The following is a 15,012-nucleotide window of genomic DNA, read 5'->3' as shown; positions in this document are numbered from 1 at the left end:
TTGTGTGGGATATAAGATCTTGACTTTTGGATCTGTGATTGCACTAGGTATTCCTGCTATTTCATTTACTAACAAATACTGCAGTGATGCTTTCGGCTGGAAAGTGGTACCTTTGTACAGCCTACTTTTTGAACGTATTATGTACGTAGAACCTATCACCAATTCGCACATTCGTGTATAAAAATAATAAAACATTTTAAATTCCGCAATTTCAAAAATTAAGCCAATGCTGATCGAACACCTTTCCTTTCTTTTGGCTTTATGAAAAACACATATAAAACTATTCATCAAGTGTAATGTTTCTTTTACATTTGAAATACATTACAAAAAAAAACCATTATTTTGTGCCTCATGAATAGTGGGTTTGTTACAATTATGCTATAGCTTCTTAGTCAATGTAATTACAGGCAGTAGGTAGACATTTATAGCTGTATTCATGTCATTGGACGTGATCATAGAAGCGAGTATAATTCAAAGCAAGAGTTAATTGAGCGAATACGGTTATGAATGATGCAGTTAAACGTCGCCAGAGTTGGGTTGAGACTTCCGAACAGACCCTAACGTGTTTATTGTATCAGTGTCGCCCTCATCAAAATGCAAATACGGAGCGCAACCGCCCGCCCAGGCGCCGGACGCGGACGGTTCGCCTTCTATTGAGTTATGTCCGAGCTGCTTTTCAAACGCCTATACAGTTGACTGCCTCGTGTTTTGAGCAATGAACTTGTATTCAAATGCTGTAGGATTTCAGTTTCCGTTAATATATTTTTATTAACCCATTAAGTTTTTTATTGTATAGATATTTAACATAAACGAATATTTGTTGTTATAATCCTGTAGATTCATAAAAAATAGTACCATTGCACATATAAGTAGATACTGTGAACTGTATCGTATAATCTCAAACAACAACTTAGCGCCAATTAGTTGCGAGATCCGAGAAAATCTGCAGCTTATCTTCACTACACTTCCATTTTTACGGCTCAGAAATTCTGTTACTACAAATTGTTTGTTACTTCATGTTCTATTTAAATGTATTCAAAAAGTTACAATGTTTTCCTCGTTTCGTCTATTATTGTAATATATTATTTTTGTCATGAGGTTATTGAATGTATGTAGCATAGGCAAGTATGTTGTAGCAGTTCGTACACCGTAGCACTTTAGTCGGTTAGTTGTAAATAATTACAGAACTTCATTTTGTATTCTACCCAACATCGTAACTATATTCATCAATATTATTTAATACATCTCATCGTACAGGCTAATTTACTATTTACTCAGCGCGCTCTCTTTGAAAACAGTTAATTGCAAGTGCTGTTACGAAGCAATTTCAGAAGTCAATTTCAAGTTGTCTTCAGACACAACACCTGAAGAAACTAAAACCCCAATTCTGTCGGAGCATGTAAATCCAACTGCAACGTTCAAAGATAGACGACGTGAATCGTTCGCGTCTGGCGGTTAATAAGCTCTTAGGTCTCGGATTTCGGTCGTTAGCGAGTAATTGTCGACACCTAATTAGTCCGACACCCCGACATCCCGACAAAGCCATCCGACACGGGGTTCCAGTGTCGCACACACGACTCGCGATATTTAACGCTGTGAACTGCACTGCCCTTGCTGTTGCGGTTTTGCACTGAAACCCGCTGTGGTTAATGCTGTCCATTTTAAACTGTGCATCATGCACTTTGTTAATGTGTAACAAGATTACACACTATGAGTGTAATATCTCTATCTATGTATATTGAATTAAATAGTATTTGCTTCATAATATAATTAAAAGTGGTTCTGATTTTAAAACGGTTGGTAATCATTCTTGAAGTTAAAAGAAACATTAAATTCTATTTATCTTTTTTATTATGTCAGTGGGCGCTTTTTCTTTCTCATCAATTTTCCGCACAATTAATTGTTTATTGAGTCGGTATTATGACAACGTATTTTCGTTGTTTGTTTATTCAGCGATATTTGTTTTGTCTATTATATAGTATATTGTTTGCACAAATTTTGTTTTCTATTATAATATATAACTTGCTAACTTTTCACGAGAACGTCTTGTGAACTTCTTATTTACGGAATTTTGTCTTTGGTATATTTATTTAACGATACGTGTTACGTGGTCATTCACGTAATCATCTTCGGTCCACATTTGTTATATGGATTTCACTCTAAAACACATTTAGTATACAAAGAAGGTATACTTTGTTTTGCGTTAAAAAACTATTTTATTTCAAAAATAAACATCAGAATTGAATTTAAGTAACAAATGGTATATTTTTCTTTGTCAATAGGTATGGAAGCTATAATGTCGGAGTTCTTCAACGACACGACCACCGCATTCTACATCATCTTGATTGTATGGATCGCTGACCAGTACGATGCAATCTGTTGCCACACGGCGATCGCCAAACGTCACTGGTTAAGGTAAGTTATTAAATGCTTAGAATAATAAATCTATCTAATATAATGAGCACAGTTTGATTTGTATGTTTCGTTTCGTTCAACCATCCTGACGGACACCCAAGGGTGCACGAAAGGAGCAACGACGTATCTATTCCATTCCTGTACGCCTGGTATACCCTGGGCAACAATCGACGAGTACCTTAAGCCGATTGGCAAATCTTGTCACCATTGCGGCAAGCATTATAGTGTTGCAATCGATACAATAAGAAGAGAACGAGTACCACCAAGGAAAACTCCAATGCGAAACATTTTATAAACTAATTTATCAAGCGCTAGATGCGTGTAACGAACTTCAAATATGATTGATTTATCATTTGTTTTAAAATTGTTTAAATTAAAATGTCAAAGAATATAATAGTAGTTACGACTAGCAACGCTATCAATAGCCAATTAGCGCGTTCGGCCGTCAATTTCGTATCAAAAAGTGGTTGAATGGACGCACTAATTAATTTGCTTATTGAAACTGTGGCCGTTTTGACAGCCACCGCGCGTGCTTTACATTCTACAATATACTACGTCTATCCAACATACGATGAGCTCTGAAATTTGGATCCACTGTTTTAAAGAGACCATTTGTCACTCATTTGTTGTTTTTTGTTTTTCAATGAAACAACAGTGATTGGTTCAATAATAAAATTCTCAATGTTCTCATTTCAGCGCTACCTTACTACAATAGATTATCTGTCGGATATCATATTTTAGTTGCAGGATACAGATGATCGATATCAGGTTATACTATTAAGAATAATTAAATACATGATATTGCTAGATCAGCAGTGATTAACATCGCTATTTCTTATTATATTTTTCTGTGTAAATAAATATATAGAAAGTATACATAATAATTTTTATGGCATTGCGGTAAGGAGGGATCGATTAAGGTTGTAATTTTACTAAATAATAATATGATTGATAATGATGAAATTGATGTGATAAATAATGATATGAGTTTAAAAACTGAATTTCATTCGGAGATCCCAAATATCATCTCTGAGTAGGACATATACGTATCTACTGAGGTGGTTATAATATAATTAGACACGCCCTCTAAAACGATTTGCGTCAAGTCTTGTCCGTCTGCTGGAGGTGATAATTGGATTAATCTGATCATTATCACGACATCCAGTGTCGACACCTCTCTACGTACACTCCAATACAGTGTCCACCGACAAGCTTGACATCTGCACTCAAATAGTTTGTCCTGATGTATTTTATTTGTTTTCAGCTCATTATTTTGTGTGACATATTCAACGTTTGTCGATAAACATCACTTCTGGGCTTCTTCTGTTTGATTATTTTTATATTGTACGTATTTGTGAAGCTCCTTTTTTATTGTGTATGGTTGTTAACTAAAGGTTTGATTCACTCTTTTTTGTAGACCTTTACATAATTGTTTGTATTTCCTCGTTTCAACTTTGTGATACAGTATTTCGTTAAAGCAAGTTGTTTTGTGAAGCTTCTTCATGCCTCGCAATGCTATGCCCAGCCAGTGCGTAATTTTATGCATCCAAATCATTATGAGTGTCTTTGATATCATTGCAAAGAAATTATCTTCACAAACGTCGAATAGTAATGCTGTTTTAAAACAGTTTCTATTGATTCTCACGTGTCTTTGTACAGATGCATCGTAACATGTCAATCTTGCGAACAAACAGTGGCACATTGTTTTCACGCGAAGTCCCGCGCGTGTGCCTCCTTAATCACAAGGCGTCCGGGCACGAAGCAATTTGGCTGGTCGTCCGTACGGGCAATAAGGAGTGAGCGCTATTAAAACAAGCGCAAATAAAGCAAATTGAAAACGGCACCGCGTCCCTCGCGCCTCTCCCTCGGGGGCACAAGTAGAACTAACCTCTCCGCCCTCTAACCGCAAGCACCCCGCAAAAACAACGCACTGTCGTCTCGAGGCCCCTGCTTCATTTAAGTGCCACATATATTTTAACTATCGATTGCAGGGTATCGAGCTGCACACATAAACAGGTGGTCGCCTTTATCGCACCTTTCAAGTCCTTTCCACTTTCTTCTACTTCTATTTTTGTCTGCTGGATTCAAGTTTTATCCAATCAAATAGTTTGTATCGCTGTGCAGAGCTGTGTAACACGAAGTATCTTAACTTTTGTTCGCGCACAACGTTGATAAAATTACAACCCTGCTCATGTTATTATTTCCTACAAATTTTAGCAATTTGTTAATTTCCAATAGTTTGATAAAACCACATGTTTTGCCTTTCATAAATTGAACCCTAGAGCTCTGTTTTCAGATTTTCACACCATGTGATATTTCAAAAATTTACCGCAACATATCGAATAACCAAAACTTTAATAATGAGGTTTACGGAATTCAATAAACCACGGTGTTGCATCTGCAAGAATGCAGCGGCTAGAGTATGATGATGTATCATTTTTGGTATTCGTCAATGGGCCAATGTTGATAAAATTTTACCATGCTAATTAGCGTATACTGAAAATGATGTCACTATTTTTAAGTATTTTTTTTCTGTAACATGTCATTTGCGTTAAAGTTGAGTTTTATGTACTTAACAGAAACATTGACGTACTTACCATTGGTATTTTGGCCATAAACAAATAATTAGAATCTTGGAGTTCATTATAATGTACTAGTCATTTGTAAATTGTTCTATAATTACTGTATTTATGTATTTCTTTCAACAACAACAAGTCGTGCGTCTGGTGGTAAGCGACACACCTATCATCATAACAGTTGCGGTGTCATTCAGAGCTTTAAATCGCAAATATCTTATGGGCACTGCTACGTCGCCCGTCACCCCGAGGCATATGTCGACAAATCCCATGTGCCTATAATTTCACCAGCACCCTTACCCTTCTAAACCGGAACGTCGTAATGCTCACATTACGGCTTGGCGGCAGAAATAGGTAAGGTGGCAATTACTTCCCTGAACGAACTCTGTCACAAGGAGCTCTACTGCTACTATATTAGTAAATATACATATATGAATGAAACGATAAATTGGTTAATTCTTAGAATCTTGATAACAGCATCATTATTTAAAAATATTCCGTATCAAATAATACAGGCCTAATATGACATGTCACCTGTAAATTACAAAGCTTCGCTATTTCTCATAAGTTTTACAAATATGTAACCGTATATTCAAATTAATATATCATTTCAGGTGCGTTAATTGATCTTTTAGCAAAATGTTATTTTAAGCTCTGCGGCTGTATCGGAAAGGTCTGAACACTTTTCCGAAATGTTAATAAGTGTAGGACAGTGTTTGCCATAGGCCGGTGACGCGATGGCCGTACCAAAGATTATAAAACATACACACATATTTAAAAATTTTAACCACAATTCACGTTGTTTCAAGTATAGAACATATTACACCTTTGTAATGTGTATAAGTCAAATCTACTATATGGATCGGTGCCGTATACTGTAGCATTTTGTCCTCGAGATCTTGTTGGGCAAGAGACATTTTGAAGTGGAATATATGCATTTTTTGTAAACATGTAAGACTTTTTTTTTTATTTCAACTATGTAACCGGACGAACAAGTTGTGCACTTGTTAGCAAGCGATACGCCTGTCCATCGCAGTGACACTCAGAGCTTTATCTGAGGAGCCCGTTACCATGAGACATAAGTTGACGAGTCCCATGTGCCTGTGATAAATTGTAAATAATAGTTTTTTTTATCATGACTTGTGTAACAATTGACCAAAATTGTTAATACATTGGTACGGGCGTCATTACGAATTACAAGGGATGGTCTCGTAGGCACATCTTCCTAAGTAATTGGCAATATCTATAGTCTTTGCCTGCGGTCGGCACTCAGGGCCGGGTGCGGTGGTACGAAATCGGCGTCCGCGTGACGAGCGGCTCCCCGCATAAATCTCCGCGACCGCCAATTAACGCCCGCCCCGACAGTTTGTCTACGACGCCGCCTTGATTGCTTTCACTCCGCGACACACTCCTCCCGATCAGATCGATAACCCCAACATTGACCATCTACGCTGTTCTCTTGCTTATTTTGAAAGGAAACAGTTTGATATTTCAATTATCGGAATCTGACTTATCGATTGCAGTGGTACTTCATGAAGTATGGTTACTCGGCGCGGTTCACTTGGTATGACAACATATTGAATAGTAGGTCAAAATAACGCTCAAAAGAGCTAGAATTATTTAATAATTTATAGACATGAAATATTCTCGTATGATATAAAGTATCATTCTGTATAATAAATGTACACATATGTTTTATATTCTTTTCCTCTTTGATAAATTGATATAAAACTTGTAATCTAATATACCGATGGTATAATGTGCATTTTATATAAATATTTAAGATATACATTAATTGAGTTTAAGTTGTAAATATTATTCTACTCAAAATTTACTTGTAACGATGATCGCAACGAAGAAGTATGTAAGGTGACCACAACGGGCGCACGAACCAAGCGAGCTAATCGCAGTAGCAGCCGCCAAATTGCTAGAATCCACATAAATTAAATAACAATTGTCAAATATGGTTTTTATAACAAGCAAAGTCAAATGATACTTATTGATTCATACAATCACTTGAAATCGTCACACTGATTAAATTCTACTGCTCATCCGTAAGATAGACTCCCTTGAGAAGAATGAGCAAGAAACTCTAGGGGTTTCTCTTTGTAGATATACATTTGAATAAATTTAACATTTACAATATTTATTTGAAACATCTTAGATTGAGACTACCTGCAATATATATTATATATATATATATATATATATATATATATATATATTTCTTAACATAAATAGCATTTTCATAAGTGTACTGTAACGTTAGTGTAAGAATGTTAATCTCACATCAATCTAACGTATTAATTCCTCATCAAAATTAATACTGTAGATCTGATACTTTTCCCTAGGTAAGGTTAAAACTGCGATCAGCATGGTGCTCAAGTCGAGCGTTCGAAACGAACCTGTCGTGGCAGAGGCCGGCGAAGCGCCAACATTGTATTTAGATATTTAATCAGTATTTTTATGAAAACAATATTTTACAAAAAAAACGTTGCGGCACGTTAACGTTGAACAAATCGACACATTCGAAGAACATAGTCCGATGTGATTATATAGCGAAAAGAAAGTAAGTACGTTACGAGAATAATTTCGTTATTCAGACAAGGCCTACTGTAAAGGTGTTTTGAGGATTTATATATCTTATTTCGTTTCGGAAATATAAAATCGAACAAGTCGATCTGACATCTACAGCGAAGAAGAACGACCGAAATGTACTATGTCGAGAGAACAAGTAGTCTTGCACGTAGATCTTTGTTCTACGGATGAGACGAAATGTGTATGCCAAACCAAATGCTTCATTATATCATTGATCATTGTGAAATTGGAATCGTTGAACTTGTTCACATTACGTTACTTGTGAACATGTTCGCATTATCATTTTGGCCAGTTCGCTCGGCTCAAAAAAAAGGCGTGTGTAAATAATGATAATCGAAAGCGGGTAATGTGTGCGCGATTTATTTATAAGCGTGGCGCGAGAGTTGACGCGGAGTCGTTAGGGGCGCGCGTCTCGTGTGTCATTTTAAGGATGTGCCAAATTGAAGGCTCCGCCGGGCGTCATAGCGAGGGGAGCCTGATTTATGCCCCAGGCCCCTCGGTTTATTCACTCGAGGTTCATTCGGCCGAGGTCAGTTTTCTTATACGTACGTGCCCTAATAATGTCGGTCGCCCTTATTACCGGCATCGAAAATAACGTCGATAATCTTGAGGGTAATTTCTTAATATCATCTCTATTGATGTCATAGTTATAGTGATAGCATTAAAGGATGAAATGGTTGGCAGATACGGTTCATTTTGGGCACATTGCCAAGTACTACTTGTTGAATTAGCTACATTTAATTACCACATTGCCAAGTACTACTTGTTGAATTAGCTACGTTGAATCAGGTACATTTAGCTTTCATACGAACTTTGACATTATTTTATTTTATTGCTAAATTAATTGTTACCGTTATTGGTTTTCGCCAGTTTTTGGATAGATTGTAATATATTTCTAATAGGTACCGTGCCTATCGAAAGAAGGATAATTCACAACAGGGAAGTCTGTAACGATGGTAAAATCTGAATTTGTAGCGGTTAAATACATACTCACACGTCATCGTTACAATACTTTTATGACCCAAACACACCCGCTTCAATTGTACTCAATTGCGGTATAAATGTCATCTCACTTAAGTTTACTGGTAGATTGAAGTTTATTTGTGTTTTATTGCTGCTCCACAAGTTCCAATAAATATCGAAGTATGTTATTTTATAAAAATAAGATCCATTAAGTTTTTATTGTTTTTGTTACAAACTAACACAGTTAACTCGAAAGATTTTTGTGGTTTTATTAACATTTCGATGACGATGTGTCCTTTGGCAGGCGAGCATTCTACCATTGAACGTGGCCCCGCCTGAGAGGAGACCCATGTCCAACAGTGAGGCGTATAAACTGGTTAATGATGATGATGAATTGTCCGTGGCAATGAAACTTTTTTACTCATTGAATCCACTTAATCCCAACACAAATCGAATGCACATTTTGACTTTAGCATATTATAAGATTCCTTCTTTTCTTAAAAAAAAATAGTGTGACATTATAATAATATCTAATATTTTATGTTACCTTTGGAATGATAGTTAACAAATCTATTGGAAAATTTGTAACATGACATTATATAGATATAACGTGTTCACAGTCTCGTTCGGTGAAACGTAATTAACGCTAGCTAGCAAGTCAGTGCGCATTTAACGAACGGGTGACTGAGCATTGACATCGCGACGGCGCTTGGCCACCATTATACACCAACATTTGCAATGGTGTGGTATTTTTCTAACCCTCTATAAAATAAGTTTTACAGAAGCCGCACCTTCTATTTATAGGAAGTAATCATATTACGATGATGTACTTCCACATTGCAACGTTATAATCTTCTTTCGGCTTGCTTTTAAATGCCAGACAACCAGACCAATTACCCATGAGTACTAGAGTAGAATTCACATTCAGATCAGAACCAAGAAAAGTTCGATCTCAAATTGGTACTACCACAGTTACCGGAACCCCAGACCTCCTCATCCATCGTCTACAGTGCAAATGTCGAGTCTATATTCTTTTATATAATTTTTTATTTATCTCATTACAGATTATTTAAAAAATCGACCTCAAACCTGCGTGGAATTACATCTATTTGCCAAGTTTTATTGAAATCGGTTACCGGAAAGTGCGCGAAACCGATCGTTCGAAAAATTCATCCCCTAGTTTGCCACCTTTATGGAATATTTTCTTCAAATGTAAATGGTACCACTATTGAGGTATCCTTTTTTACAATGAGTTATCGCATAACATACATACAAAAAGAAACATACAGTCGAATTGAGAACCTCCTCATTTTTTTTGAAGTCGGTTAAAAATCACATAACATCACGTAACGTTACAAACTGTTGATATGCGTAATTGCATTGCACGCATTGATTCGCTTACCCAGGGACTGAAATTAAATGCAAAAGCTTTAAACTCAAGCCGTAATAACTTAAACTTCCATTGTCCGGTTAAACGGTATGACGCCATAAATTCAAATGCTCCTAAATTCTTCAATTAACAAAGTCAGGGTGGCATGTAAATGACTTACTCTTGGTACAGTCATATTCAAAAAGGTATAAAGATAAATTTTGACAAATTTTATTCCTCCAAAGAACCTTGAAAAATATTACATCACCAACTCACTATTTCAATCTGTATTGCTCCGGTCATAACGAAGCTACTTGTCTTATTAATACTTCTTATGACATTCATTCATGGGGAACCATGAATGAAAGGGACTGTGCTTAATATGTAACATTACTACTGTCTAGCAACTCCTTTTACATCGTCAACTTCGATGTATTACTATAGTGTTGCTTGATTCTTTAACCATATCAAAAATAGTAAATTGAAACGCTCTCTTGACTGCTTTCTTTTTTATGTAGGAATTAACCTTAGCTAGAAATGTTTTTGAAATCGCAACGTATATTACACGTATAGAGCTCAAAACAGATGTGTGCACGCTATATGGTTGAATAAAGCAGATTGTCGCCGACATTATAAAAACTAAAAATTATTATTTTATCGTCCTTCTATATCATACTATATTTGAAATTACACTAGTCGTAAAGCGTTGTCACACGGGCACCGGTTCTGTTCAACTATAAACTAGACCAGCAAACTACTCTACGTGGATAGAGTGTAGTTGTAATGGCTTCGAAGGACTTTAGTAAATTTCCGAACGTAATTAGAAATTGCAGTAATTATCTTAATGATCTAATATTCTACAATATTAGAGATTTCTTCAAAAAATTACATTTTATTTGTCATTATAAAACTTTCATTATTTTTTTGCACACAGTGCTTTTATTGTTCTTATTATTTTCTTTTTTTTCAGTTGTGTGATTTTATTGAAATGCGTATATATAAACTATTGCATGAATATTTATATTTAAATTACGAAATTACATTGAAATTGCATGAATATTTTAATTTATATTAAAAAATTACGAAAACTTTGCTGCAAGGCGGATCACAGTTTTTCAAAATGCTCTTTTGTTACAACTTTATAATTGTGTATAATGAAGAAATAAACGAATTTGAATATCTCCTACAGTACCTAACTGATTTCGAAACTACGTATTGTATCGGATATCTGCCCATTGTATTCCACGTTGAAATTCCTTTGTGGGATATTGTAGGTAATTTAATGCATTTAAATGTTAATCAAGGATCTTCTTATCACAAAGTAATTATGTGCCAACAAGGGCAGCGGGCCCAGTGAGTTAATTTCATAAAGCCATAGTTTTTCGTCTACATACCAGACAGATTGCAATGAAGGCTTTGAATATATTTTGTTCCAAATAGTAATAATCAAATTCATGATAACATTGCGTCAATTATAATAATGTGCCCGACAACCACACCAATTGCCTGGTCTCAAACTAGTAAATCCCCTGTACAATGAGTACCTGGGCAACGAAATCACTCTGGGGCACTTCGCAGAACACCCAGACCAGAACCAATTTAGAAAAATTCTATTCCCGATTTGATTTGCTTCCACATTTATATGGCAAGCGGCTAGGGAGTGAAATTTCCTGCCTTCGGACTTGTTCCCCGAACGCTATAACTTGGACATTTTCAAGGCGAGAGTGAATAGGCGTTATTTAGGTGTGCATGTTACATCATCACTGTCCATCAGGTGAGATGGATGTCAAATGCGCACTTATTTCTTATAAAAAAATAAATGAAAAAGTGATCTACCGGTAATTGAACCCGAGACTTGCGTCTACAGAATAAACCGTTGGGCCACCAAGGTGGTCACTAAATAGTAAGTTGTTTTGAAATTTTAAACGAGGATGAATTTTAATGGGCTTGTTTGCTGATTGATGTTTCACTCCAAATTTTCTATAAATTTTGATCTGTTAAGTTATACTTGATGCTGACTATACTCTGCGATCGCGTCGCAGCGATTAGTCGGAGCGCGGTCGCCGTAGTGGCGCCGGCGTTGTCTATGGCGGCGGCGGCGGTGGCGGTGAATGGCGCCTCGTGTCGACATAGCCTCATTTGCATCTCGTTCTCGACATGGCGTCGACACCCGAACTAGTTTTCTTCACCAGGCAAGCAGTCACTTAAAAAGTGTTCAGCTGTATTGTCCGACATTATTAACGCTTACATGAAATAAAGAAAGATTTATTCATGTTTTATTACACAGTGCCTACCATGCGTACCACCGCAAAGGTATATTATTAAGCGTAGAAATAAACAGTATGTTTATTTGGTGTCTATAGGTACTTTTCATTTGCATATTTAAAATTTAGCAGACAATATAAATGTTTCTTTTTTTTTGTATAAAACTAAGTAGGTAGCTAGAAAACTAATTGTTAATTGTCCAGAATTCTCTACGGTCTTTTCTATCGCGTCCCAACTCTCAATCCACGCTAAGTAATTACATACTTTGAATAAGGACTCGTGCGGCACCCGGCTCACATTACCAAACATCGGCGAATTGTTTAACAGCAATTACATTAGGTAACGTAATCGACCGGCCTAATGAAGTTAACGTTATCTGTCGCCGGATCGTCCTCAATTAAAATCTCATTACGGGCGCCATAGAGCTGATGAGAGTACAGAGATGCGACAGATGACTTGATTAATTTGTTTGATGTTTTTAAATATGTGGCGGGTAGCGGATATGGGGTAGTTGACCGTCATAGACGTTATAATAGGCGTGTGCCTCTACCATGAGTTTACTGTGACAGTTACCGCTAGCTTATAGCTAGCTAGCTAGTAATGTTTGTATACAAAATGTTGTTTCTTCTTGTGACGGTTAGGGGCGCTGTATAATTTACTATACAAAATTGTGAAATAATTTACGCGGTTGCTAGCGTCAACTGTCACAGTAAACTCATTGTAGAGTAGAGGACAATAAAAAATGTCATAACATTTTTCTCCTTATTTCTATTGCAATCGACGTTTTGTTGAATGATATATGTAATTAATATTTTGTACTTAACAGTGTAATTTTTAAAAATGTTGTATTTGAAAAGTAATTGTTTTTATTTTTTACTTATTCTTTTTATAAGTGCATTTTTCTTTACAATTTCGGTGGCTAAAAATGTCTCTCTATAATCCTCAACTCTAGGTGGCAATGGCGTGTCGACCCACATTATAAGAGACTCGCTCATTAAGTCGTTAAATCTTCCCGAGGACCCCAACACGATGTCTCGACTTATTTGGGAATTCATTTTCTTGTCCGCTCCACATTAAGTCCTAATTCCTTTTTGGCAACACTTTTATTTAATCATACTCCAAATTTAATCATACTCAGATACCTACTTAGTTTTTTCTTATGTCTGCATGTACATACATTTGTTTCTTAACCTAAAAACCATGACTCACCATGACTCCTCTCTCAGGACCCGTAAAAAATTCTTAATGTATTAAATTGAATCAAATTGTTCATTTCGAAAAAGTAGTGTACGCAGCCATTTCTAATGATATTGTTAATTGTAAAAATTTTAAGTTTAAAAAAAAAATAATTTAGTGCATGTTGTATTTACCTATAAGTGTTTGTTACAATTAGATTGCTTGTAAAGTTATAATAAGATATAATAAGTAATATTGTACACAGACGTTGATAAACCTAATAAATAAATAACACGTCCAGTTTTATACTAGGTACGGTAGGACGTCATATCATAAGATGGTATATACACTCGTGGACGTATTTAAAAGATCTTTAAAAAGCGGTTCAATTATAATAACAATTATTCTAGTCAGCTGCTGGTAGCCGTAAAGGTGCCTACCTGGCTGAGTGAAGAAATAGATTTCTCATAAATGGCGCAACTGCAAAAGAAGTCGTTAAAAACCAAAAATAAAGATCTGCAACAAGCGCTTAGATAAATTCGTCAGTTCCGTTAGTTCATTTCAAGGCTTAGTTGGCATAGCGTCTGGAATGGTTTGCTACAGGACGTTGGTTTGAATCCAGCCCGATCGAAGGATTTTTTTTTCAGTGTTCGATCTTTATAACAAACTAGTAAATAAAGTAGTTTATAACAAACTAGTGGTGTAATTTCACAAAATTAATTGAATACCACGGTGGTCAAATATCGTGACATTCAATAAAAACTTAAAAATTATGATAACAATAGGAAATGAAACTATTTTTCCGGATTTAAATCGCGTATATTTGTTTTTTCAAACAAACCGACGTTTCGGGCCCTTTACAGGTCCCATGGCCACAGTCAACCGTGACCATGGGACCTGTAAAGGGCTCGAAACGTCGGTTTGTTTGATACGCGATTTAAATCCGGAAAAATAGTTTCATTTCCTATGTATAACAATCGCGAAAATCTAAGAACTCGATATGATAACAATGTTTATATGAAGCACTGGTCACATGCACCAGGATGTTTAGTTTAAAAAAAGAATGACTTCAAACATCTTTTGATTTTGATTAAACGTTCTGGTATATTGTGGCCAGTGATTTTATATGAATGTTTTTGAATTGATAAACTTTATTGTATTTTGCGTATTCCCCAAAAGATTGGATTTTGTTTTGGGTCATTTTCATTCTAATGGTGCGAGTTGTTCTTCAATTTTAATTTTGAATGGAGATGTGCCATTGTCCTTATATCAACTTAATTATCATAGGAATCGTCGTATTGAAATATTCATACGATATAATTGCATATTAGCATTTAATTCCAATTACAGAAATTGTAGAATATTGATCTTAAAATTATTACTGGAATGTATAGTCATTTTGCCCAGTGGATTGAGTTATAACAATAACAAAGTCTGTGACTTCACTTAGTTTTTTGCCAAGAAATCGGTGAGGTAGTAGACTAGCGCGGCGTAGTGTATCAGGCTACGATAGTCACATACTAACATTGTGGCTATGGACCCAATAGAATCAACCTTTGATCTTATACAGTTGCAGCGTTGAGATACATTTTCGTTATACCATCCCAGGTTTTAAAAATTAATACTAGGCGATTAATTTAAAACTTTATC

The 15,012-nt window shown here is 35.8% G+C and overlaps 1 protein-coding gene across 1 annotated transcript in view; it reads left to right on the top strand.

Annotated features, from left to right (window-relative positions):
- LOC113230939 (membralin) overlaps positions 1-15,012 on the top strand; it is a 155,118-nt gene that overhangs the window by 87,073 nt on the left and 53,033 nt on the right. Inside the window, exon 9 of the mRNA XM_026465049.1 lies at positions 2,283-2,415. Within this exon, the coding sequence (XP_026320834.1) occupies positions 2,283-2,415 (133 nt within the window). The remainder of the gene's footprint in view (positions 1-2,282; positions 2,416-15,012) is intronic.

The sequence above is a fragment of the Hyposmocoma kahamanoa genome, unplaced genomic scaffold (genome assembly GCF_003589595.1).
Source record: "Hyposmocoma kahamanoa isolate Upper Pololo Valley unplaced genomic scaffold, ASM358959v1 64, whole genome shotgun sequence".
Lineage (NCBI taxonomy): Eukaryota > Metazoa > Arthropoda > Insecta > Lepidoptera > Cosmopterigidae > Hyposmocoma > Hyposmocoma kahamanoa.
This window is presented reverse-complemented; position numbering and strand designations above follow the sequence as displayed.